Genomic DNA, 22,722 nt, shown 5'->3' on the forward strand with positions numbered 1-22,722 from the left:
ACACTATATGAGCTTGGATGAAGTGCCATCATAGCTGCGTGAAAGAGAGGGAAATATGGACAGTGCAAAGTGTGATATGAGCGTCATACAAGCAACCTTTGTGTTTGTTATTTGGAATATTTCAGTTTCACCACAGAAGAGTTTGCAATATTCTTGTTGAATTCGTAAATATAGTTTGATTTTTAACATAATTATGGGGCTAATATATATATATATATATATATACATATATATGTGTATATATATACATATATGTAAATATATATATATTTACATATATAAGTATATATATATGTAGCTACTTATTGAACATACAATAAATTGCAGTAAATATGCCAGATTTAGCTCAATGCCAACTTTCCATCCGTAGTCCCAGATATAATGAAAACATAGAAACAAAAAACAGTGTAAAACAATAAACAATACAGTAAAAAATTAATTAGTTAAAAGAAAAGGGAAAAAAAACTGTGAAAATGCAGCGCATACGATTTTGGTTTTTAGTTTTAGTGTTTCATTATTCCATGTCTTTTTTTTTTTCTACTGAATGTGGATATCTAACACCAGCATTTCTCACAGTTCTTTTTTCCTGCAGGTTTTTCCTCACTGAATATTAATGGAGACCAAAACAACCTCTGTACACATTTTTATGCAGATTTTTTTTTTACTTTAAACATTATCATACTCTGCTTTTTCTCACTCTGAAATCAATTTTTTTTTAAATGAATTATGATAATAATAGTACAAGATTAGACATATGTTAAATGTTTAATTCAGTAACCGTTGATTGAGCTAACTAACTAGCTCACTTCCGCTTTCTTCTGTGACCCATGACTTCCGGTGTCACGCACGCGCTGCCGTGGTTTCCGTGGTAACAGTGTCGGCGGTGCCCTCAAACAAAAACAGACTCACGGTTTCGCTTTACAGCGACGTGGAAACCGTTTCATAATCTACCATCGATATGTAAGTTATGTTTAATTGAGTTTAATTGATGTTTTGAAGTAAGTTTGCTTAAACAGAGACGCAGGGACACACTTCAATTCTTCTTTTTTTCCATGTCGTCTTCATTTATCACCATCATCACCATCACTAACACTATTGCCATTTAGATGAAGACCATGTCCTTCTGCAGTACCTGACAGTGATAAAGTGCTTTTCACGAGTCTCCAGAGAAAAGGCAGAATGAGTCTTTGGGGATTTAAGAGTTCACTTCTGTCTATACTTATTGATCAATGTCTTTTGTTTCCATAACCTCGACCTCATGCTTTGAGCTCAAATTTGGGAAAAAGCTGCTGTCACAACACCAACAATAATAACAGTCTTGTATAAAGTACCTTAAATGGACACTTGAGTAAAAGTACAAGTATGTTACTAGAAAATGACTTTGGTAGAAGTTTAAGTCACTTTTTTTTTTATATTACTTAAGTAAAAGTCTTAAAGTATATAACATTTACTGTACTTAAGTATCAAAAAGGTCATTTTCTGATATAAGTGTTCAGAGGTAGGGCGAGTTGTCTTTCAACTGGAAGGCTGTGGGTTCAATTCCTACCAATACACTTGAGCAAGACACTTAACCCCATGTTGCAGCGTGTGAATGGGTGAAAAACTGTAGTGTAAAGCAACTCATCGAGACTAGAAAAGCTCTATATAAATACAGACCATAATACCAACTGTCTTCTTCTTCTGATTTTATTTGGCAGTAATGAGTAACAAAAATAGTTAGAGTGTAGTGGAGTAGAAGTGAAAGTTGCAAGAAATGTAAATAAAGTAAAGTACAGATACGTGAATTTTATGTACTTTGAGTTGCACCTGGGTTAAAGGGCCTTGGTAGAATAAACTTAAAATCATTACGATGCTTCTCTGTTTGTTTCATTTATATTTTATTACAGAGTCAGATTAAATTTGACCATTCTTTTTTTTATTTATTAGATTTTTTTCTTCAGATCTCTTACTCCAAAACACAGTATGTAGATTTAGGGCAGTGTAGGGCTTTTATTTTCTTTGAAGGAAGTAACTTTGACGTCAATCTTTTTTTGTCAGTTTTATTTATTTTTTTGTCAATCCCAACATCCTCTGTTGTTGTGGGAATTATGCATTTTGACATGTCCAAAGGACAGAATGAGCAACATATTTTGCTACTGCCTCAGATTATGTTCACGTACAGTTCTCTTATTTTTTATATGTAATTTTTTTAAATTTGGTTTGAAATGTTATCCCAGCTGATCTACAGTATACACTATGGGATGTGTAAAAAGAAAGATAAAAGTGCAACATTTAATTTCTCAATGTCAGGTCAAACATATGGATATATATATATAATCCCCATGTGTATTGAATAAAGGAGCGTGGTGGGAGCTGCAGTGCTCAGACTCTTGAGGGAATTGACCGCTCTCATTACGACACAAATTGAGCGGTCGCTCGTCCTCGGGCCTATTAGCAAATTTCCTGAAAAACAGTGATGTTTTCTCATCAATTATCCTCGAATTGTGAATTGACAGTGAGGTTTTCAGAGTTTTTACAAGGTTAATCAGATCACAGTGACATTATTGAGGCCTGTTAAGCTCACACACGTTCATGTTTTTCTCCTCCCCCCTCACAGACAGTTATGATAACCACTGGATCCTCTCTGAAGCATCACTTGTGAGCAGAGGTGGAAAGAAAGAGTACGGGGATATTCTACTCAAGTAAAAGTTCCACTATTTTACTGAAGTACAAGTAAAAGTACTGGTCTAATAATGTACTCAAGTTCAAGTAATTAAAGTTACGTAGTTACTTTTTTTCTTTCTTGTGTGGGCACACATCTCACATGAATTGTTTTTAATTAAAGGCAAACCTTTGCAAATTAAACTGCTGACAAAATTAAAATATGTAAACATATAATGTATCAGTCAACGTGGGTCAAAGGTCACAAATATCACTCATTCAGGGACCTAAATTAACGCCAATTCACCCGTCACCATTCATTCACCCGTGCTCATCATTAAAAGACATACTTAAGTAAAACTAAAATTACAACAATTTTAACTTTATAGTCATTTGTTCAAGCACACAAAAAAACGTGAGTAAATGTAACTCATTACTTTCCACCTCTGCTCGTGAGTGCGTGACTTGGCACCATGGCGTGTCTGAACGCAGATCTGATTGCTAAATCCGTAAACCGCCTCAGAAAGAAAAGAGGCCTCTCTTACGCAGAGTTCCTCAGGACACTTACACACCTTCACTTCTCCAACAAGAACATCGAAGACATTGTAAGTATGTGGGACATCAAAGTGTCTCTGTTTTTTCTTGCATGTTTTTCTCTCTCATGTTCCACTTCATGTTCAGGGTGACATCTCCATGTGCAGGAACCTCACCGTGCTTTACCTGTACGACAATCACATCACGCAGATCTGTAACCTCGGCTTTGCCTCCAACCTCACGCATCTTTACATGCAAAATAACAACATCACCCGTGTGGAGAATCTCTCTAACCTGCAGATGCTCTCCAAACTGTGAGTGGACACGTTTGACTGACTGTTGTCACTTTTGTGGGCTTGTGGAAATATTGCGTGTATCTGAAAGTCATGAATTACATTTCCTCACGTTACTGTAATTATGTAGGGTTTTTGTGTGAAGGATGAGGACATGTGAATGATGAAGACAGATGAGGACAAGTGAATGATGAGGACAGACAAGTGAATGATGAGGACAGTTGAATGAATGATGAGGACAGATGGGTGAATGATGAGGACAGACAAGTGAATGATGAGGACAGGTGAATGAATGATGAGGACAGACGGGTGAATGAATGATGAGGACAGGTGAATAAATGATGAGAACAGACAGGTGAATGGTGAGGACAGACAGACAGGTGAATGATGAGCACAGGTGAGGACAAGTGAATGATGAGAACAGACAGGTGAATGATGAGGACAGACAGGTGAATGATGAGAACAGGTGAGGACAAGTGAATGATGAGGACAGACAGGTGAATGATGAGCACAGGTGAGGACAAGTGAATGATGAGGACAGACAGGTGAATGATGAGCACAGGTGAGGACAAGTGAATGACGAGGACAGACAGGTGAATGATGAGCACAGGTGAGGACAAGTGAATGATGAGGACAGACAGGTGAATGATGAGCACAGGTGAGGAAAAGTGAATGATGAGGACAGACAGGTGAATGATGAGCACAGGTGAGGACAAGTGAATGATGAGGACAGACAGGTGAATGATGAGCACAGGTGAGGACAAGTGAATGATGAGGACAGACAGGTGAATGATGAGCACAGGTGAGGACAAGTGAATGATGAGGACAGACAGGTGAATGATGAGCACAGGTGAGGACAAGTGAATGATGAGGACAGACAGGTGAATGATGAGGACAGGTGAATTGACGTTAATTAATAATTAAGGTCCCTGAGTGAGTGACATTTATGACCTTTGACCCATGTTGACATTTTGTGTTCACATATTTTTGTTAGTACTTTAATTTGTGAGATTTGTGTCCCCTTGTCCTTTTTGCACAACACAAAAAAGAACCCCAACCTTGTTCAAAAAGTAATTAAGTAACTTTTACTCTGAGTACATTTTAAACAAGCTACTTTTTTTTTAACTTTAACTTGAGTAAATTTTTAGACCAGTACTTTTACTCGTACTTGAGTAAAATGTGATCAAAATAGTGTACTTTTACTTGAGTAGAATATCTCAGTACTCTTTCTTTCCACCTCTGGTCTGCAGGTATCTCGGTGGAAACAGGATCACGGTGGTGGAGGGTTTGGAGCAGCTCAGTGAACTCCAGGAGCTTCATCTGGAGAATCAGAGGCTGGCACCAGGGGAGACGTTGCTCTTTGACCCCAGGACTCTCCTCTCACTCGCTGTATGACCTATTTTTTTACACTATTCAGTGCAAGTATAGCACAAGATAAGAAGGTTTCTACACACTCCTTTTCATTTCATCTGATACTTAATACAGAAAGTGTGTGTGGTGGTGAATCAAGCCGGTAGGTTATCACATCCAAATCTCAGATTTCCCACAGACGAGTGATCCATGTAAAAGCGATATTGTGCTGGGGGGGTTTTGATGATGTCAAAGAGACCTCTGTTGCTCTCTCTGCTCGCACAAATCGGTAAAGGTGTATATTTACTGGGCCCGTGGATAAACACACACCAAACGTCTCAGCTTCTTGTTTGTTTGGGTAATTAAAGAAATTGCTGTGCAAATTTAAGGAGTCGCAGCTTGCGCCGTTAGAGCACTTCAAACCAAGACGAATATTTAGCAACAACACTATCTCAAGTGTGATTTGGACTCGGTCTCATACTAATGCAGGCATGAAAGAGAGCAAATGGGAATGGAAATGGACCAAAAACCAAAAGAAAGAAAGATGAGAATTGTGCTGTGAAGCTCACATGGTGGTGTTTTCGTTTTTATTCCTTGATTTTAAGGTTTTGTGTGACATGTTTTAGGCGTTCACGTTGGATCACACAACATATTTCTCTCCGTCTGCACACCCTCGCTCTTGGGATTTCTTTGTGTGTGTCATGTTTATTTATATTATGAATGTTCTGTCTTAGTATTATTGACTGTATGTGAAACTGAAGCGTGATTTCATCCGCGCAGAAGTCCCTGTGTGTGCTGAATATCAATAACAACAACATCGATGATGTCAGGGACCTGGCCGTGCTGCAGGACCTGCAGCATTTTTCGGCCGCGGACAATAAATTGCACAATACGGAGGTAAATATGGTTAAAATAGTCTTATTCTTATTATTCGGGGGGGTAGGCCTCCTATGTCGACAGATGTTGAGTCAAAGTAAGTCGGCACACTGGGTTGATGAAGTCGTGGTTAATATTGTTCTGCAGCGGTGTGTGAAATCATATGTAGAACAGGGTTCTAAAGAACCAAATCCCTGCAAATCCTGCCCCTCGGTTCCCAGTCTGCACGACTTCGCACAGGGTCAGAATTATTCAACAAATCAACCAGTCATTCCCCGGAGACGTTTCCCCGCTGACAGCTTTAAACAAGCACAAGTTTCTCCTTTTTTCCTTGGGAGGCTGATTTTTTTTCTCTCCCCCCCCCTCTCTCTCTCTCTCTCTCTGGCTTTAGAATCCTCAGAATGATACCTTAAACCACCGGGAGATTCATCTGAGGCAGAGATATGATTTATGCACACTCACTTCTTTTGAAAAATGACCTGCTTGTTTTTTTTCTTTCTTTTTATTTTGTTCCTCTCACGAAAGTGTCGAGTACAATACAGCACAATGTTACACAAAATCCATAATTACGTTTCACGATTGGAAAGGAGCAGTGAGAAGACTTATACTTCTTATTTATGTCTGCCCTTAACTTAAACTCAAAGAATCTTATGGCCCTTTTCCACTATGGTCCCAGCTCGCCTCGGCATGGCACGGTTTAGGTTGGTTTTCCACTACAAAAAGAGTACCTGCTCAACGTGGGTGGAGTCATCGCTGCATGGCAAAGCAGTTGTTTTCAGTGTAACTGAATCATTAGCAGTGCTGTCGCTAAATACACCAGACTCCTGTGTTAAATATTGAGATTTTAGACATCTTCCTGGTAATTGTTGGAGATGAATCCACGTTTTTTTTGGGATTGTTAAGTCTTTTGAACTATTCTACAGTTTCTGCATTGTTCGGCTTGATTCTTGTGTCGGACGTCTCTTCCTGTGACGGCACTCTGACCAGTCAGTGCGCGGCAGTATAGCATAGTATCGCCTCAGCTTGCTTGGAACCTCGCCTAAAAAAGTACCAGGTACTATGCTGTGGCAACGCAACTTAACCATGCCATCTACACCAACAACAACAACAACAACAACAACAAAACAACTCATAAGTGTTAATTTCCAAGAGCAAAACACCTCAAAATTGAAACATCCAGTCAAATTTCCAATGTATATTTTATTGTACAACTCTTCTAATCATTCTGTTGAGAATTCCCGGATTTTAGGTTCAGCTCCTCTCTCGGCACAAACGATTTTCTTTTTGAGGACGTTGACGCAGGTAATTGTTGTTCAAGTGTCACTTTCCTCACAGATATCTCCCTCTAATTTATACAACCCCCCATCTGCCGCTATTGATTCTGCAAAGACAGCACTCCGAAGGATCCGTCCGCTCGGTCAGAATCCAGTGGAAACGTTATGGATTTTTAAAATAGATTATGACAGGCAGTCAGCCCCGGGTGACAAATGGGGGAGCATCTTCGGGAGGCCTGTTAGCCCTGTGCAGGGGCGGAGAGGACAGAGGAATCGAAGCCCTGGTCAAATACAGGTTCATAACTGGCCCATCATTAGTCCAGGAGAGAGAGAGTTGGCCAGCCGCGGTCAGTGTGTGTGTATCCAGCCTCTGCTGTTCTCCGCACCCCCGCGTGGGGGGCAATTTGGGGCCAGGGCCGCTCTTCGGTGAGGGCCGTGTGAGTGACGGCCCTGACACGTTCATTTATCAAAGCCTGGGAGCTTGCGGGTGCTCTGGGGTCCCCTCTGAGCTGATTGCAGCACGAGCTGGAAAAGTGGAAGCGCTTTGGCCAAGACAGGAAGGCAATGAACAATCAGAGCGTGTCCAGAGAGTATTCATATTTCCAGGCTTGGATTAATGTGCCTTTAGATAAACATACAACTGCAGGCAACTCGCTCAAGGAGCCAGCCTCACAGCGCCCCAGGAGGAAACTTGTAGTTACATGACACCGGCGACACTGTTTATTAAAATAGACTGATGTGTTGTTTATGCACTTTCCACTGGTCCCTGTACTTCACATTACCATTTAACCTCCGTGCCATGTCTTCAGGACGTTGTTCTGATGTTTCGGTCTCGGATTATTAGTTCTTATCAGATCATAAAGATTTGTCATTAAAAACATTTGTGCACTTTCCAGGAGTTAGAGGGTGTGTTTGGCCTCTGGCCTCAGCTGCTGCACATGGATCTGAGAGGAAATCCTGCGTGTAAAACACCAAAGTACAGAGACCGACTGATTACTGCGTGCAAGAGTCTCGGTAACGTTTCTTCCTTTGACTTTTCCACGCTAATGTACTCATTTATATTCAAGTAATTCTAATTTTTTTCCCCTGTACATACGTTTTTCTCGCAGAGGTTCTCGATGGGAGGGAAATTAATGAGTTAACCAGACAGTTCCTTATTAACTGGAAGGCATCCAAAGAGGCCAAGATGAAAAGAAACAACACTGGCGCGTTGATCCCTTATCCTTTAACAAGTAAGTCACACAATTCTTATTGTCTTTCTATTAATATCATTTGTTTTTATGTGCAAAACTCTTACATTATTGTAACATCTACTAACATTTATTTTCTGTTATGTATCCATTATTCATAAATCCATGATGCCGGCTGAACTTGTTTGTTTTATTCTGGCTTTTTGTTGATATTCCAGACGACTTGAACCGGGTTCAGGGTCTCACGTCCACAGCCGTGCAGCGGAGGAAGAAGCCACAGCCATCGTTTCACACAGATCTCGGTTAGAAAAAATGTGAGTTCACATTATTTTATGACTCACTCACTGTGGTTTTGTTGTTTACGTTGGTGCAGTTTGATTCAGAGTCTTGTTTCACTTCCCCCCGAAAAATAAAGACACATTACAATATTTGTTGTTTTCTGTCACCGTGTGTTCCCAACTGACAACAAAGAAAGCTCATCATGTTTTCGTGATCCAGCAGTTTTATTTATTTAAAAAAAATCTGATGTTGTATTTGCTGTGTCTCATGATCTGATAATGCCTATGTTGTGTGTTTTATCTGATCTCTAATATATATATATATATATATATATATATATATATATATATATATATATATATATATATAGCTAAAGCTAAAATATTATGGATTCCTATACAGTAAATAGGCTTCACATGGATGTGACTGTGGGTCTGAAGGGTTTTATGAGTTCTCCACACACACTGCCAGGATCTTTATTTTCACAAAGACTGCTGATCTGTATAAATTATATTCACTAAATATGAAGCTGTGTGATAAATCTCATTTATTCACTTTAAAATCAAACAATATTATCCTCTTTCATAGTTATTGTCATGCTTGTTTCCTAAAATGACTGATAAATTGCAAATTCATATAGTATAAATGTTTGCATTTTCTTAAATTCTTGTAAAACATGTGAAACACTTTTACAGCTGCTTCATTTCTTGTGATATTTGTGTGTATAAAGTGTGTCATGTTTCCTCAGCAGATGACTGATCCACAAGACTGAGAGTGGATTTGGTGCATTTCTATTAAAAATGGTAACATTAATGAGAAATACTTAGATTCTTGTGACACATACTAGAGTTACAAGGGATTCTCCCAAAGAATATTCAAACAATATTATCTTCTTTCCTATAGTCGTACCTGTTCGACTGATAAATTGCAAATTAATATAAAGTATAAATGTTTGAATTTAGCTGTGAATGTAAATCAACAAGTCTGGAATTATTGTAAAAAATATGAAACACTTTCACAGCCGGTTTATTTCTTGTGGATGAAGTGTGTGTAAGCTGTGGTGCAAGTCAGCAAATGACTGATCCATGAGATTGAGAGTGGCACAATGACTGAATGATCACTTTCCCCAAAGTTATCCAAAGCAAATTCAGTTCATCTTTCACAGTAAACGTTTGGTAAACGTTAGTAATTCTAAATGTTTGGATTCGCGTTGAGGAGGCACGTGGGTGTGTGTGACTCCAGGAAAGATGCATCAGGGTACTTAAGAGGAGCAAGCTTACTTAACCTCCTTTTACTTCACCTCATAATTAGTGGCTGCGAGCAAAAACCCGGTGCTCCGTCCTTACAAAAACAATGTTTATTAAGAACAGTCATGAGGATATACATATTATGAATAATTCCTTTCATTAATTTGCCGACATCTCCTGTTTGGAGCCTTGGAAATCAGAGTGATTAATTTATGAGTCTCTCAAGAATTTCCTCAGTTGCCTGCCTGTTGATTGCAGCGCTGGAGTTTATTTATTAGGCGCTCCAATGAGCTCGCGATTCAACAGACGCTGGCAATTAGTCCCGTGTTTTGCATATCGCCTTACACTTGTCAGCGTGTCTTTACGCGCGGCTGCAAATGGCGTTTTGATAGACCGCTGCCTTTATTCTTGACCATGACGAGCACGTTTTTGAGGTGATTTTGACTCAATTGACTTCCCCGTTGCTACTTTATGATAGGCTTACAAAAATACAGTGTCAGGTTCGTAGCCAATTAGAGTGTGGATGTGACCCAGCGCGTATCAAGGAAAGGAGAGTTGTGCCTCTGGCGTTGAAAACGACCCTCACACTGAAATAAGTCAGGAAAGGGAAAAGAGCGGTGTTCACCACTGTGTGTGTGTGTGTGTGTGTGTGTGAGGAAGTGTCGCAGCAGGGCGGGTGATTAATTACGTCGCAGTGAAATACATGTGTACCCAATAAATTAAGGGCTCTTGAGACTTTTACGCACACAGGTGAAGCGTTGGATGCGCGTAAAGGGAACTGCTGCGCACCTTTCCTGCAGACCTCTTTATAAGGATAACGTGTACGTCGACTGGGAGACGGTGTCCCACATTGAGGAGGACATTCTCAGCGCTGTGAAGCTTTCTCCGGATCGCCTTCATGTCGTTTCTCGCCTCTGAGAAGCAGCAAAGGTAAACTCCACATTATTACGCACCAAACAGAAAGTGTGAAAGAGTTTGTTCGTGTGGCACGAAGTCTGGCAGGGACTTGATGTGCTGCAGGTCCACTGACATGTCTCTGAGCCAGTGTGTTTGGACACATGTCTCTGAGCCAGTGTGTGGACACATGTCTCTTCTGTCAGTTTATGAGGAATGAGCTGCAGAGTCGACTTATGAGGAACTGTTTAATTTGAAGCACTCAGCAGCACTATATGACGTTTTACTCACAAGAACGTGAGTTATGGTTGAATAAATAATGAATACAGTGTAATTTAAAGATAAAATAACACTTGTAATAAATAAAATGTCTCTAACATTCATGCTGGTTAAACTGTAGTCAAAAATCAATCCTCAGGTCTGTGATTATATACTGATGGTTGGAAGACAGACGCTGCGAATGGACGGCGGCTCTTGTTCTGGGACGGTGGCGGACGACAGTCCCGCGTCCAGCCCCAGCTCCAGCCCCAGCCAGAGCCCGGACGGCCGTCGGCGGGAGCTGCAGCGGGCCCGGCTGCTGCAGAGCGCCGGGCTCGGCGGAAGAGGACGCCCGGCGGCGGCGAACGCGGCGCGGGAGCGGAGCCGCGTGCAGACGCTGCGCACCGCCTTCCTGGAGCTGCAGAGGACTTTGCCGTCGGTGCCGCCGGACACCAAGCTGTCCAAACTCGACGTGTTGATACTGGCCACCACTTACATTGCCCATTTGACTCGAACACTGCAGGAGGAAGGCGCGGAGGAGGGAGAGAGCACAAAACAAACAGAGGCGTTAAACTCACTCAAAGGTGACGGATACCTGCACCCAGTCAAGGTCAGTGCTGACAATAATAATAACAATAATAACAACAGTAATAATAATAACAACCTAACCTCTGTGCAAAGATTCAAGAGTTTTTATGCACGTTAACCTCCTCAAAAATGACCGCAAAGCCACAGAATTATAATAAAACATGACAATTCGAATTCGTGTTTGGGCCCTAATAATAATGATGATAATATTAATAATAAGTGTTGTTTGTTTTTAAATAATTGTTTCTTAGTGGTTATTGTCTCTGCACAAGTCAAACTGAATTTAAAAAAGAAGTCTTTTTCCAGTGAATAAAACGTCATCCTCATCCAGGTCTTTGTGTGGTGGAGGCTTTTATTTTATTCTATTTTATTTAAAATGATATATATTAACAAATATAATCATGTCTTTTCAGAAATGGCCAATGCGGTCCAGGCTGTACGTGGGCGCGTCCGGACAGTTCTTGAACACCACGAAAGCTTCAGAGTCTGAGAACCAAGGCCCGTCCTCGTCCAAGTCCTCGTCCAAGTCCTCGTCCCAGTAACAAGGATTCACTCATTTGTAGGGGAAGAAAAATCATCATCACTTCATCATCACATCTGTGCATGAGTTCATGCTCCTTTGACTGTTGTTTACGCAGCAGAATGTTGTCTTACACCTGTACAGAACCTCTGCCGTTATACAGGGACACATTGTAAATTAATATATTAATTTTATTGTATAAAGTTGTTGTTTTGGCTCGTGTGTGTTGTTGGTGTGCAGCAGCAGCAGCAGCAGCTCCGTACATGTTATAAGTATAAGTGTAGAAATTCCACGGGGCTAACGAGTCCGTCATGCTTGAGGTGCCGCACTTTGAGTTGAAACATTTGCACTAAATGCATGTGTGAATACGTGAACATCCGTCATGTGAAGTGTTCTGTCAGGGAGAGTCTACAATGGGAGACTCTTCATCTCACGTTCCTCCGTATTTTCTTTTTTTTCATGCATGGCTGTAAATGTGTTTGTGAATAAATGACGTCGGTGAAAGAAGACGAGAGTCCTTAAGGTTTTTTTTTGTTTTGTTAAATAAATAAAAGCTATATTAAAAAAAGTCCCATAATCAATTAAACCTGAAACTAAATAACATAGTTACATTTAAGTTATTTAAACTATCATTATAGTTGTTTTGGATGTATTCTGTGTCTTAATTTTCTTTTTAAAGATTTTATATAGTGATATTTATTTAGAATTAATTCACAGCAAAAATAACTTTTAAAAATTTGAGAGCTTTTAGTGTCACATGTTTGGTTGGGCTACATATAGCCTATGTATTAAAAAATTAAAATTCAATATTGTCTAAGTTGAGAGAGCAAATAATAAAAATGATCTGTATTAGATAAGGTATGGTGTATAAACTCTGAATATGAACACTGCAGAGTCAACTTTAAAAACCGCTGTTGAACCACTATATATCGTTTTATAATGCAATTTTATTTTCTAATAATATATTTGATTTTATTATGCATCTTTTTAAGAATAAAAATGATAAAATGCACATGGCAAACCACAACATTTTTATGATATTATATAATACATATATTTATTACTGACAGTTTGTGGGGAGTGAGGAAGGCTGTGAGAGTTCAAATAATTAGGCTATTTGACAGGAAAGGTGTTTTAAAAGCGTTATATCAGTTGAATAAAATAACCAGGATTTTTTAATTTCTCACAAGGCTGGTGCTAATTGATAATAAAATTTGATTGATTAATTTACAGGGAGTTTTTTGGTGTAATATAAGCGTGTGTGTGTGTGTGTGGTTGGCGCTGGTAATTGTATTAATAGCTCTCAGCTGTGCGTCTCATGTACTGCAGTGAGTTCACGCAGTGCGTAGCTCTGCGCCGCAGTGGCTGTTGGGAGTTCGGGTCTGGCGGAAACGCTCCCTCTTTTTCCCGCAGAGTCGGTGGTGAGCAGTCGTGTCTCCCTCCACGTCTCTCTATTGAACGATGGCTTCTTCTAGAATCATCGCTGTCTTCTGTGGTGCAGGTAGGCAACGATGAAACGTGATGTGTGTAAATGTTTGTGTCTTTAAAAACGTCGCAATTGTTAAAGCAGCTTCCAGACTCATTCGGGTTTTTCCCCTCACAGAACATGTGTAGTTAGCATTAAGCTAGTTAGCGTCGCGGCCACGTGTGCAGTAGAAGCACGTGTTACGAGTGATTTGTTGGACTTTTTTGAAGAAACGACACGCTGTGGTGCTATCTTTATTACCCTAATAGTAAAGCTAGTTAAATACGGTATTTTAAATCCATTATCGTTCATTTATCTGCAGTGTGAGTCACGTACATAGCGTGTTAAACTTAAACGCATTTGAATTAGAACTGGCATTTGGTGAACGATCTGCTATCCAGGCACTCTATTTGGTTAATCATTGAAACAATATATTTCCTTTCAGTTGGTGTATTCTACTTTTAAAGTGCCCTCTTAAGTCACAAGACGCACTCTAAAGTGATTCAAATGATGTGACCTCTAAAGGGAAATATAAATCATAATGAAAAAAGATCGTTCTCAGTAGGAGAATGCCTTTCAGTGGAGAACCATTATGCATTACCCTATAAGATGCCCTTCCAATCAAAAAGTGTATCATGAAAGTCCCTACATGTGTCCTAAATGGTGTCCCTGGAGGAAATTATATTCAGTATTGTACATAAAATGCCCATCTCTGTGATGGAAAGTTTAGCACAGTGTTTCTTAATCATGCCCTGCATGTTAAGATGTTTCCCCTGCTCTAGCACACCTGATTCAAATAAATGGATTGTTATCAGACTTCTACAGCTCTTGCTGATTAGCTAAACGTTTGGATCAGGGGAACATTGAATACATGCAGGGCGGTGGGTTCCCAGGACCAGGTTTGAGAAACCCTGCTCTAAAGGATGTCCCTTTTTATAAGTATACTAGTGGTGTGCAGTAGGTGCCCTTGTAATTTTCGCCCGTTCTTCCAAATGTGATGCACACCACTGACGCATAGTCTGACCCATCAATTTGGTTTCAGTGTATCCTAATAGACGAGTCCCATCCCAGAAGTAATGCAATAAATCACTGTTGTAGACAGATCAAACGCCCCCGTGTCACTCGGCCTCCTCCTGCACTCCCGATCTGGTTTTTTCCCCGAGGTCAGTAGAAGAGCGGCTGGTCGGGGAATTGCCCTTTCCCATTATTTTGCGGTGGAAAGTCATCATGATGTCTTCTGAGGACTTAAGGTCATGGCAGAGGTCGTGACCTGTTGTTGAACCCGTGCTCAGACCTGCAGTATAATCTGTGCTACCAAGCTGTGTTACACTGCACCCTCTAACCTTCGGGTGATCAGTCATTTTGCCCCTCTCCATATCGACTATTCCTTCAGTACATGTTATACATGCAAGCTGAAAATCAATACGCGCTCCTGAGAGCAATTAACCATGATGTTTGAAGTTACTGTGACAGACTGTTCAACTTATTGTCCAATGGTATGAACACATAATTGACAGGAAGATGTGTCAATATGTAAACATTTTTACTTTCCTTTTTAGGAATGCATATGGCAGTGGCTTATTTTGGCAATGGTTGGCACACTTGACGAAGTAATGTGAGGGTATGTTTTGGTTATAATTATTTAAACTAATCATGTATTTGAAGGCTACATGTATTCAGTTATCTTTTTATATTTGAAGGCTACATGTATTCAGTTATCTTTTTAATTTCAGGTGTCGGGTCAGGCAAACTACAACTCTGATCTACCCATGTAGATCGTAAGGTGAGTGTTGGACAGTTGTTTGTGCAGTACTTTAATCTACAATATGTTTGTGCTGCTGGAATTGTGATGAGTTCATAACTTTGCCGTTTACCCATCAGACAATAACATGGTGAAACTGACTAACTGAAACCAACAGCATACTAGGACCATTCAGGTCTAATTAACTTTTGTTTTCAAGGTAAACAATACTGTTTTGTTTTTTACCCTTTTAGTTGCTTCAGAAAGCTGTGATGATGGGAGATGTTCCTTAATTATTCCTCAGTCCTGTGTTGATCATGAGGTGAGTTCTTTTTTTCATTCGTAATTGCGGCTGGAGCAACATATTAAACAATTTTCAAATAAATAACTATCCAAAACACTTTAAGATTTAGCTAAAAACAAAAAGAGCTCTGGAAGTTCTTGCAGCTGAAATAGTGATGAGTTTGCACTTTTCGCCGTTTACCCATCAGACACCACAGTGGTGAGAATTGTGACAACTGAATTATCAGCTGCTAACTTAGTTTTACCCTGAAAAAACAGTCCAATACTCTGCATTTTATACAGTTCCAACAAAGGTTTCCCCATGTTAAAAGGAAATATTAGATCTGACATTAATTTATATTTAACAGATTGGCAGGCAGCTCTAAAAGAGCAGGAAAACAAGTGCTGGCTTCACCTTCATCCTGGTAAGTAAAGCTTGTTATAAAATGTACTCCCTTTTCTACATTTAAACTGGCCTCTTGGCAGGTTTATTTTGATTTAAGTAGCAATGATGAGTTCATCTTTTTGCCGTTTACCCATCTGACCAAAATGGGTTGATGAAAATGTGACTAACTGAACTTAAAGACAAAGTTGTAAAACTACACAAGCAACTGTCTCGCAAATTGATTGTATATGTAATTGTTTTTGGCAAGGTGCTGGCCAGTCAACCAATCAGACGGCCGTAGGAAACGTCATGAAAGGTAATTACCAACCCCATACAGATTAAAAGTAATTAAAATTTAAATGTTGCACTGATTTGTTTGCACATCATACTAAGTAAATTAGCTATTATAATGTATTTGTCCAGTCTGTTAAATGCCTTTTCCGTGTCTCTTACAGTGTTCCTGGAGCTGATGGATTACCATCATACTAGACTCATTTGCAGTTTTTTTTCATAACGATTTGCTTCAATGTACATCACTGTTTTTAGCTGTATGTGGCTATTAACCTATTGACAGCAACTCTTATACCACTGCGTTACATCTTTGTCTGTACTGAGTGAGTGTACAACTGTAAATAAATAAAAATAATACAACTATACTTTAGTGTCTTGTACTGCTTACCTGTGTTTTGTAATCTTTGGTTGAGGTTTTACTCTTCTGTGACATATTTGTCAGCTCCTGGGGCGAAGGCATAAATGAAGCGCAGTATATCCTGGTGGAGCGTATCCAGGGCCACATCTCTCCTCTGCAAACCATCCACATCTCCCAGGTCACAGTGAAAAACTGCTTCAGGTGGAATCATGAGAGCAGAGGCTCCTGTAAGAAAAGGGCAGGAAGAGACCCCACTTTGCTTATTTACAGTAGCCCAACTAGGATTTTTAAAAACTAAATGAAACCGACTATACAGTATGTATCTTTAATATGCAGTAATGGCCGTATTTTAAATACCATGTTTGAGAGTGACTGAGTTTTCACAGAGGAGCACAGCAATGACGGCGTCTTCCTCCAGTACGCATGTTCTGAGACACAACCTGCAGTGAGCCTCGGCCAAAGAAACCCTTGAGACAAGATAATTTACAAGTCTGCATAAGTAATGTTCTGAATGTAGACTATTTTAAATTATGTTCATGGTAATTAAAAGTGGTACAGTTTACATGCCCAAGAACTAAAACTTGATTTGACATTTTAATCCTGCAATCTTGTCCAAACCTTTATTTTCCAAGGTTAACTTCTACACAAAATGTCTCTAGAAGTGAGACACTTTGTAAACATTGTCATGTTGGTATGACCTCTAATCTGGGTGCAATGTCTCCATCTAGTGGGTTGTGACATTACGTTAGGCATTGTTTTTTTCCAGTCTGGGTGTAATGCAGAAGATAAAATGAACTGAAATCAAAATTTTGTCAGCCAATGACAAAGCCAATGTGATTTGTAACTCATTCAAACGGAAATTAGCGTGTTTTGATTGGATTTGAAAGATATGTATAACTGTTAAGTTTAATTTTTTCTATGTCTGGGACCAGCCCTGCTCACCATACTGAAAACACACAGGACACTTGATAATGTTATGTATTTTGACCCAAATATTCCAATAATTAAGTAATAAACTGTCTGCTTATATCCAAGTAAAGCAGCCAAGCTGATAGGCTGAGTTTGCCATTTGTTTTGTACAAATACATTAGTTGAGGCCTTGAGTCTAGTCTTAATTTCAAAATCCCTAGTCCTCTACAACTGAGTAAAAATGTGTCAGTTTGAGATAAAACCTCCTAAAGCTGATCTTTGCTGATTAGAACAGTAACGTCTCATGCCAGTTATGCAGTAGTATGCTTACAGTAGTTTGACATAAGCCACGGACATCTTAACACCATGACTCTGTGCTCTGACTCTGCGGCTGGCCATGTAGTAGCCATGGATCATTTTCTCTGCTCCAGGACTGAGCTCCACTTCCAAACTTTGTGCATGAGCTAAAAGCTGGAGGGTAGAGCATGAAGAAAACAATTTAAGGTGAACAATGACATTATACTTAAACAAAAAAGCAATGCAAATGCGTGATTGTTAACCTCCTGGTAGTCTTGATGAGAAAACTCCCTGCTGGATGGATAAAGGGGTTTTCCAGGCTCTACAGACTGTTGGAGGGTGTGGACAGTCTGGGCGAACAGCACCTGCTCTCCCACCATATCTTTGCACTGAATGACCAGGCCAAATGTATCTGCCAGCAGAGCTGGAATGGGACCCATTTCCTGCTCACAAATAAAAAGTGTAATCTGTTGATATGTTCTAAAAGTAACTTGAAAGCGAAAGAAACCCTGTGACACAATTTGTCTCCCTCCTCCCACGAATGAATGAAGTGTACAAAGCATTAATTATTCTCAAGGGCTCTGCTGTGAAGTAATGTTTTCTAGGCAGGGCACTTCCCTGAAGTAACGTAAATTGTCTCAATTTCCTGTTTGCCTGTGCAATCTACTAACAACATCTGAGCTGAACGTAACATGTTTTTTTTATAGCTCATACAAGCTTAGGTTTCACCGACGTTGGACAATATTAATTTCCTGCAGAAATCTTTGATCAGGCCTTTTGGTCCTGCTTCAGACTTTGTCTTAAGTGAGTGATGAAATAGCAATGACTGGACTTACTGCTGTTCCTAGTATGGTGCAGTCTGTTCTCATACTCCGCTGAGATGGATCTGTTAAGGCCCAGAAGCTGCACTGGACAGGGAAGGAGAGATGCTCATCAGCGTCCTCACCATACTTCTTCCCTGGGATGAACACAGACACAGTGCGGCTCTCCAGAACTAAAAAAAAAAAAGTCATACTGATGAATCCTCTATTTTTTACCTAATGCATAATTATGGGTCACTGGTGCTTTACCTGACTGAACAGAATCCAGTCTGTCTTTTCTGTAACACCCGAGATCTCCCAACATGCATATGCCCCCGGTAGCGAGCAGGGCAGAACCTGCGTGAATGTTGGCAGTGCCTGCTCCATGTTCATCCCGGGACAGAGATGCAAACATCTCCCCTGAGGCCTGATGCTTGACTCCACGACATGCCAAACCCAAGCTGTATGCCATTAGTCTAGTACAAACACAAAGGACGATTTGGTATTAGGATGTTCTTCAAGGTTAGGTTAAACTTTATTGTCCAAGCTGCATGACTCTAAACTACACAACGGTCCTTTACCTGTCTATAATGAGGATGTCTGAGGCAACAACCAGGAGATCCACGTTATGACATGTTTCTTCTGCATCTGCTCTGGTCTGCACCAAGCTGAGCAACAAACCCAGCTTCAGTGTGTTGTACAAGCCCGGAGGAGCAAAGTCCAACCCAAAGCAGTGAGCTACAATGGCAGGAAACCTCCAGGGAGAGGAGGCTGTAGCCTTTAGAAGCTCTTGGAATCTGATACTGACTTTACGGGGATCTGTAGGTAGAATTTTGATAGTTTAATTACGGTAATGACGCACACGAGACATGAAAATTGTTCCGCATGTGTCATATGTCAGTGTTCAGATGCGTATCTGTTATCAGTGTGCAGGTAGACTGGAAGCAGAATTCAGATTGCCTTACATTCTGGCTCCCACAGCTGGACATTATTTGCCTCTACACTGCAGGTGATGTGGGGCCACTGGTGGACATGTGCAGGGATGCCTAACACCCGGTAGAGTCGACCAATTCTCATCGAGTTGCACAGCTCATCTGTGTGAATGGAGGAAAACAAAGCAATTGCACTCAAAGGAGGTTGTTCTCTGCTGCCTGGTGATTATTGAAGAAACATATGCATGCCACCACAAACCACTGCCAAGAGAAACAGCGAAGAACAAAGATTTCTCTGTGTGCGCATTGCATAGCCAGCTAATGAGTGTTCCTTGCACTTATTAGCATATATGTTTAGTAACAGGAACCCCGTGTATTGAATTCCACTATAGGAGTGGGTCAACAGAAAATGTTAATCCTGGTGCTGAGATTTGCTAAACTCTCGGGTGTACTGACTGAACAATGTTATTAGAGGGGACAGAAACACTTAATATCCCTCCAGGAGGTACTGTGTGCGGCTGGCTGCAGCCAAGATCTGTTTATTTGAACTCTCCCCCACTAAGTTTGTGTTCCAAAATGATTCTCATTTAGGCAGCCAGAGAAAATTAATGACAAGCCTCAATATAGCTGACTCTGTGTCAATATGAGCTACTACAAGCACATAATGAATGAGAATATAATCTTTTAACAAATAGTAGTACCATTTAGAAATGGTGGATGTTAATCTACAGTACCTATCTGCAAAAGGGTTTAACCTATTTTTGGGTGCTATAAAAACAAAGGACAAGGGTGTCCCAGGACAGAGTCGGGTACACAACAGTATTTGAGGTTGGTCAAGCCTGGTCAAGGACTCTTCAACAGAACAGCTGAATCCTGACATACTTGAACCAGGGTCGTCTTGGTTGGACAGGCATTTTCCTTTAGTCTTCATATACCAAAGGAACTAGAACATTGCTGTCATAAAGTCTCATAACACGTTTCAAATGCCAAGACTTAACAAAAGCTTTAGATGACAAACTATATTAAATGTAAATATAGATGTCTAGAAGTTCTAATAAAGAGTTATGTGACACTGAGTGTTTAGCCCAGTGTGTAAAGTCAAAAAAACACTTGAGTGACTCTTGTGACGATGCTCTCCTCTCCACTTGAGGGAGATGGGCTTATTGCAGGGCTTAGGTTGTAATAAATACCTCCACTGCACTTTTGTTCGACTAACTGCAACACTTGCACTACCCGTATCACGTGCAGTGATTATTACAGAAATAGTCTATACGCTTTGTTTTCTTTGATTGTCTGCTAACTTTGGAGAATATTAATATTATTATATAGAATGGCCTGTGTTTGAGCAGGCGAACCTACCTCTGAGAAACAATGTGACAGACTGGTATCTGAAAGAGCTTTGCTGATGGCCATTCAGAACGTCCAGTGCTTTGACATGGATCAGCTCCACAAGTTGTTTGTCTGTCTCAACAAAGACATACAGTACATGCAGAATATGAAAATGAGCACAGTTTCTGTAAATTTCTACTCAGACACCACTTGTGGTAATGGCCAACTGTCACCACCTCCCAGGACTCTGAACTTCACATCCTCTTTCAGTTGAGAGTTGCAGATCCCGCAGATGAAGTTGTTTCTCACAGTAGCTGACTCTGTGGCTCCCGGTGCGTGGACTCGAATGTTGTGGAACCCTAAAGATATAGTAACCACATTACAATATACAAATTCTGTATACATACATTTTACTACAAACCAAACTGAGTCTGTCTCAGAGGTGATAGAGCGTCCTCTCCGCAGTACCTGTAGAGCTGGGGCAGTCTTCATTAATGCAGAGGAACCGGGCCCCCTGGGTGTATTTTGTCACCCTTGTCATGGCAATGACCAGGCCCTCCATGGAGACGGGCCTCATGGGGCCAAATCCTTGAGGAAAACTACAAATGTCCAGTGTATACTCAGGGAAGGGAGGCAGGTGTGTCAGTTTCAGAATTACATTCACCTTGAAACAGCCAGACAACACAGAGTTAGAAGATTAGGGAGATAATTCTGTCCATTTAGGTGCAGATATCTGGATGTGTATTGGTTCTAACGATGTCTCTTAATAACATACAGGCTTAACATTGTTGGGCTGCAACTATCAATCAGTAAGACAGCTAAATTGAGTAGTATATAATTGATATCACTGTAATATAATTGAGTCACTGATGTGAGATTCCAGGTTTCAGCTTCTGATTTGGAAATACTTTTTACATGTCATTTGGCAGACGCTTTTATCCACGTTTTACTTCCTTACATATTCTTAAATAATATAATACAATATTCCGTTAATTATAAATAATTAAACTAATCATTAATAGCACCCCTGATGTAGTTTTGTACACACCTGACTTTCTGTGTGTATTTTCTCAACAAGTGAAAGTGTCTTTATGGCGAGGAAGCAAACCTAAAAGAGGAATTAGGCAAATGTTATTTACAGAAGTTGGCTTTTATTAAATGTCTCTTTGCTCAGTGTGTTCTCACAGACTGAAATAATGCCGTCGCCTTTGAGGGGTCATGTAGAACACAGTCACCCAGCTCTGGATCCACCTCTATGACATCAGAGGGATTCACTGTGACGCAAAACCTGTAAACAGCCTCTGTGTGTGCGGGGTCTGGAGAGTTAGCAGAGTTTAAATAGCTTAATTAGCTAACCGTGCTTTCATATGGACGCTACGTTACTAGTCCATTTCCCCCCCACATTATCCTTACCGTTGAATTGTTGGCAGTCTTTGGTCAGTTTCTGAAGCCCACCGCTTCTGTCTAAATAGGCCAGAGTTGACTCCTTCAACGACAAACTGTCAGCCATCTTCACTAAAGTGCAACTGTGCCCGCCTGAGCTAGCATGAGAACGCATTAACCTACTGTTTACCATAGATATACTGTTCACAGCTAACATTCCCTCAATTTCTACCTCCAGGTTGCCATAGACCTGTAATCTTTAGAATTAATATATATATATTTTTTTTATAGGATTCATATTTTTTTATTGAAGCATATTGATTCATCTTAAATCTTTTTTTAAAAGGCTCTATTAATATGAGATTTTTTTCCATAGACCATTCAAAGAGGGACGTACATTTATGGCAAGGTCATAAATGGTCATAAATGACATTTAAACAAGTTTGACTATCTGGAAAGACCATTACAGATATCTGTGACATAATTTTGACTAGTCGTAAGTTCATTTTCGTTGAAAATATCGTTGACAGCAACTTAATTCAAGATATCTAAAATATAGACATCTTGAACTTGAATAATGACGTTGCATACATTCCACTGATTAAAT

At 40.2% G+C, this 22,722-nt stretch overlaps 3 protein-coding genes and 1 long non-coding RNA gene across 5 annotated transcripts; 3 read left to right on the forward strand and 1 right to left on the reverse strand.

Annotated features, from left to right (window-relative positions):
• Positions 1 to 824: 824 nt before the first annotated feature.
• Positions 825 to 8,585, forward strand: ppp1r42 (protein phosphatase 1, regulatory subunit 42). 2 transcript variants are annotated; one of them, XM_058639259.1, is made up of 8 exons: positions 825 to 960; positions 2,597 to 3,245; positions 3,322 to 3,488; positions 4,718 to 4,856; positions 5,598 to 5,714; positions 7,864 to 7,981; positions 8,077 to 8,199; positions 8,376 to 8,585. In XM_058639259.1, exons 2-8 carry the CDS (start codon positions 3,114 to 3,116, stop codon positions 8,462 to 8,464), a joined length of 885 nt encoding a protein of 294 aa, XP_058495242.1. In that variant the 5' UTR covers positions 825 to 960; positions 2,597 to 3,113; the 3' UTR covers positions 8,465 to 8,585. The 2 variants fall into 2 exon arrangements, with proteins under 2 accessions (XP_058495242.1, XP_058495249.1); XM_058639266.1 differs by lacking the exon at positions 5,598 to 5,714.
• Positions 8,586 to 11,013: 2,428 nt separating this feature from the next.
• Positions 11,014 to 12,630, forward strand: LOC131473578 (transcription factor 24-like). The gene is made up of 2 exons (XM_058650870.1): positions 11,014 to 11,445; positions 11,837 to 12,630. The coding sequence occupies exons 1-2, from the start codon at positions 11,014 to 11,016 to the stop codon at positions 11,963 to 11,965; spliced, it is 561 nt and encodes a 186-aa protein (XP_058506853.1). The 3' UTR covers positions 11,966 to 12,630.
• On the reverse strand, positions 11,220 to 22,246 carry mcmdc2 (minichromosome maintenance domain containing 2). Its single transcript, XM_058650859.1, has 15 exons — positions 22,146 to 22,246; positions 21,918 to 22,048; positions 21,781 to 21,840; positions 21,201 to 21,396; positions 20,969 to 21,091; positions 20,763 to 20,864; positions 19,437 to 19,565; positions 19,053 to 19,290; positions 18,742 to 18,947; positions 18,508 to 18,665; positions 17,935 to 18,114; positions 17,706 to 17,845; positions 16,823 to 16,932; positions 16,496 to 16,690; positions 11,220 to 11,352 (listed from the first exon to the last, which is right to left on the reverse strand). Exons 1-14 carry the CDS (start codon positions 22,240 to 22,242, stop codon positions 16,524 to 16,526), a joined length of 2,037 nt encoding a protein of 678 aa, XP_058506842.1. The 5' UTR covers positions 22,243 to 22,246; the 3' UTR covers positions 11,220 to 11,352; positions 16,496 to 16,523.
• LOC131473586 (uncharacterized) lies at positions 13,328 to 16,472 on the forward strand. The gene is made up of 7 exons (XR_009242193.1): positions 13,328 to 13,444; positions 14,968 to 15,029; positions 15,142 to 15,191; positions 15,404 to 15,471; positions 15,800 to 15,856; positions 16,085 to 16,132; positions 16,272 to 16,472. It is a non-coding gene; the product is annotated as an uncharacterized LOC131473586 (long non-coding RNA).
• Positions 22,247 to 22,722: the final 476 nt, after the last annotated feature.

The sequence above is a fragment of the Solea solea genome, chromosome 1 (genome assembly GCF_958295425.1).
Source record: "Solea solea chromosome 1, fSolSol10.1, whole genome shotgun sequence".
NCBI classification, from domain to species: Eukaryota; Metazoa; Chordata; class Actinopteri; order Pleuronectiformes; family Soleidae; genus Solea; species Solea solea.

What these genes read in the sequence shown, in the direction of transcription:
- ppp1r42 (XM_058639259.1), top strand. Translation starts at nt 3,114, where the DNA reads ATGGCGTGTCTGAACGCAGATCTGATTGCTAAATCCGTAAACCGCCTC. An exon ending in CTGCAGATGCTCTCCAAACT is followed by an intron (nt 3,489 to 4,717) that starts GTGAGTGGACAC and finishes TCTGGTCTGCAG; the next exon opens with GTATCTCGGTGGAAACAGGA. An exon ending in ATAAATTGCACAATACGGAG is followed by an intron (nt 5,715 to 7,863) that starts GTAAATATGGTT and finishes TGCACTTTCCAG; the next exon opens with GAGTTAGAGGGTGTGTTTGG.
- LOC131473578 (XM_058650870.1), top strand. Translation starts at nt 11,014, where the DNA reads ATGGTTGGAAGACAGACGCTGCGAATGGACGGCGGCTCTTGTTCTGGG. An exon ending in GATACCTGCACCCAGTCAAG is followed by an intron (nt 11,446 to 11,836) that starts GTCAGTGCTGAC and finishes ATGTCTTTTCAG; the next exon opens with AAATGGCCAATGCGGTCCAG.
- mcmdc2 (XM_058650859.1), bottom strand. Translation starts at nt 22,242, where the DNA reads ATGGCTGACAGTTTGTCGTTGAAGGAGTCAACTCTGGCCTATTTAGAC. An exon ending in GCACCATACTAGGAACAGCA is followed by an intron (nt 18,115 to 18,507) that starts GTAAGTCCAGTC and finishes ATTTGTGAGCAG; the next exon opens with GAAATGGGTCCCATTCCAGC. An exon ending in CTCATCAAGACTACCAGGAG is followed by an intron (nt 17,846 to 17,934) that starts GTTAACAATCAC and finishes TCTACCCTCCAG; the next exon opens with CTTTTAGCTCATGCACAAAG.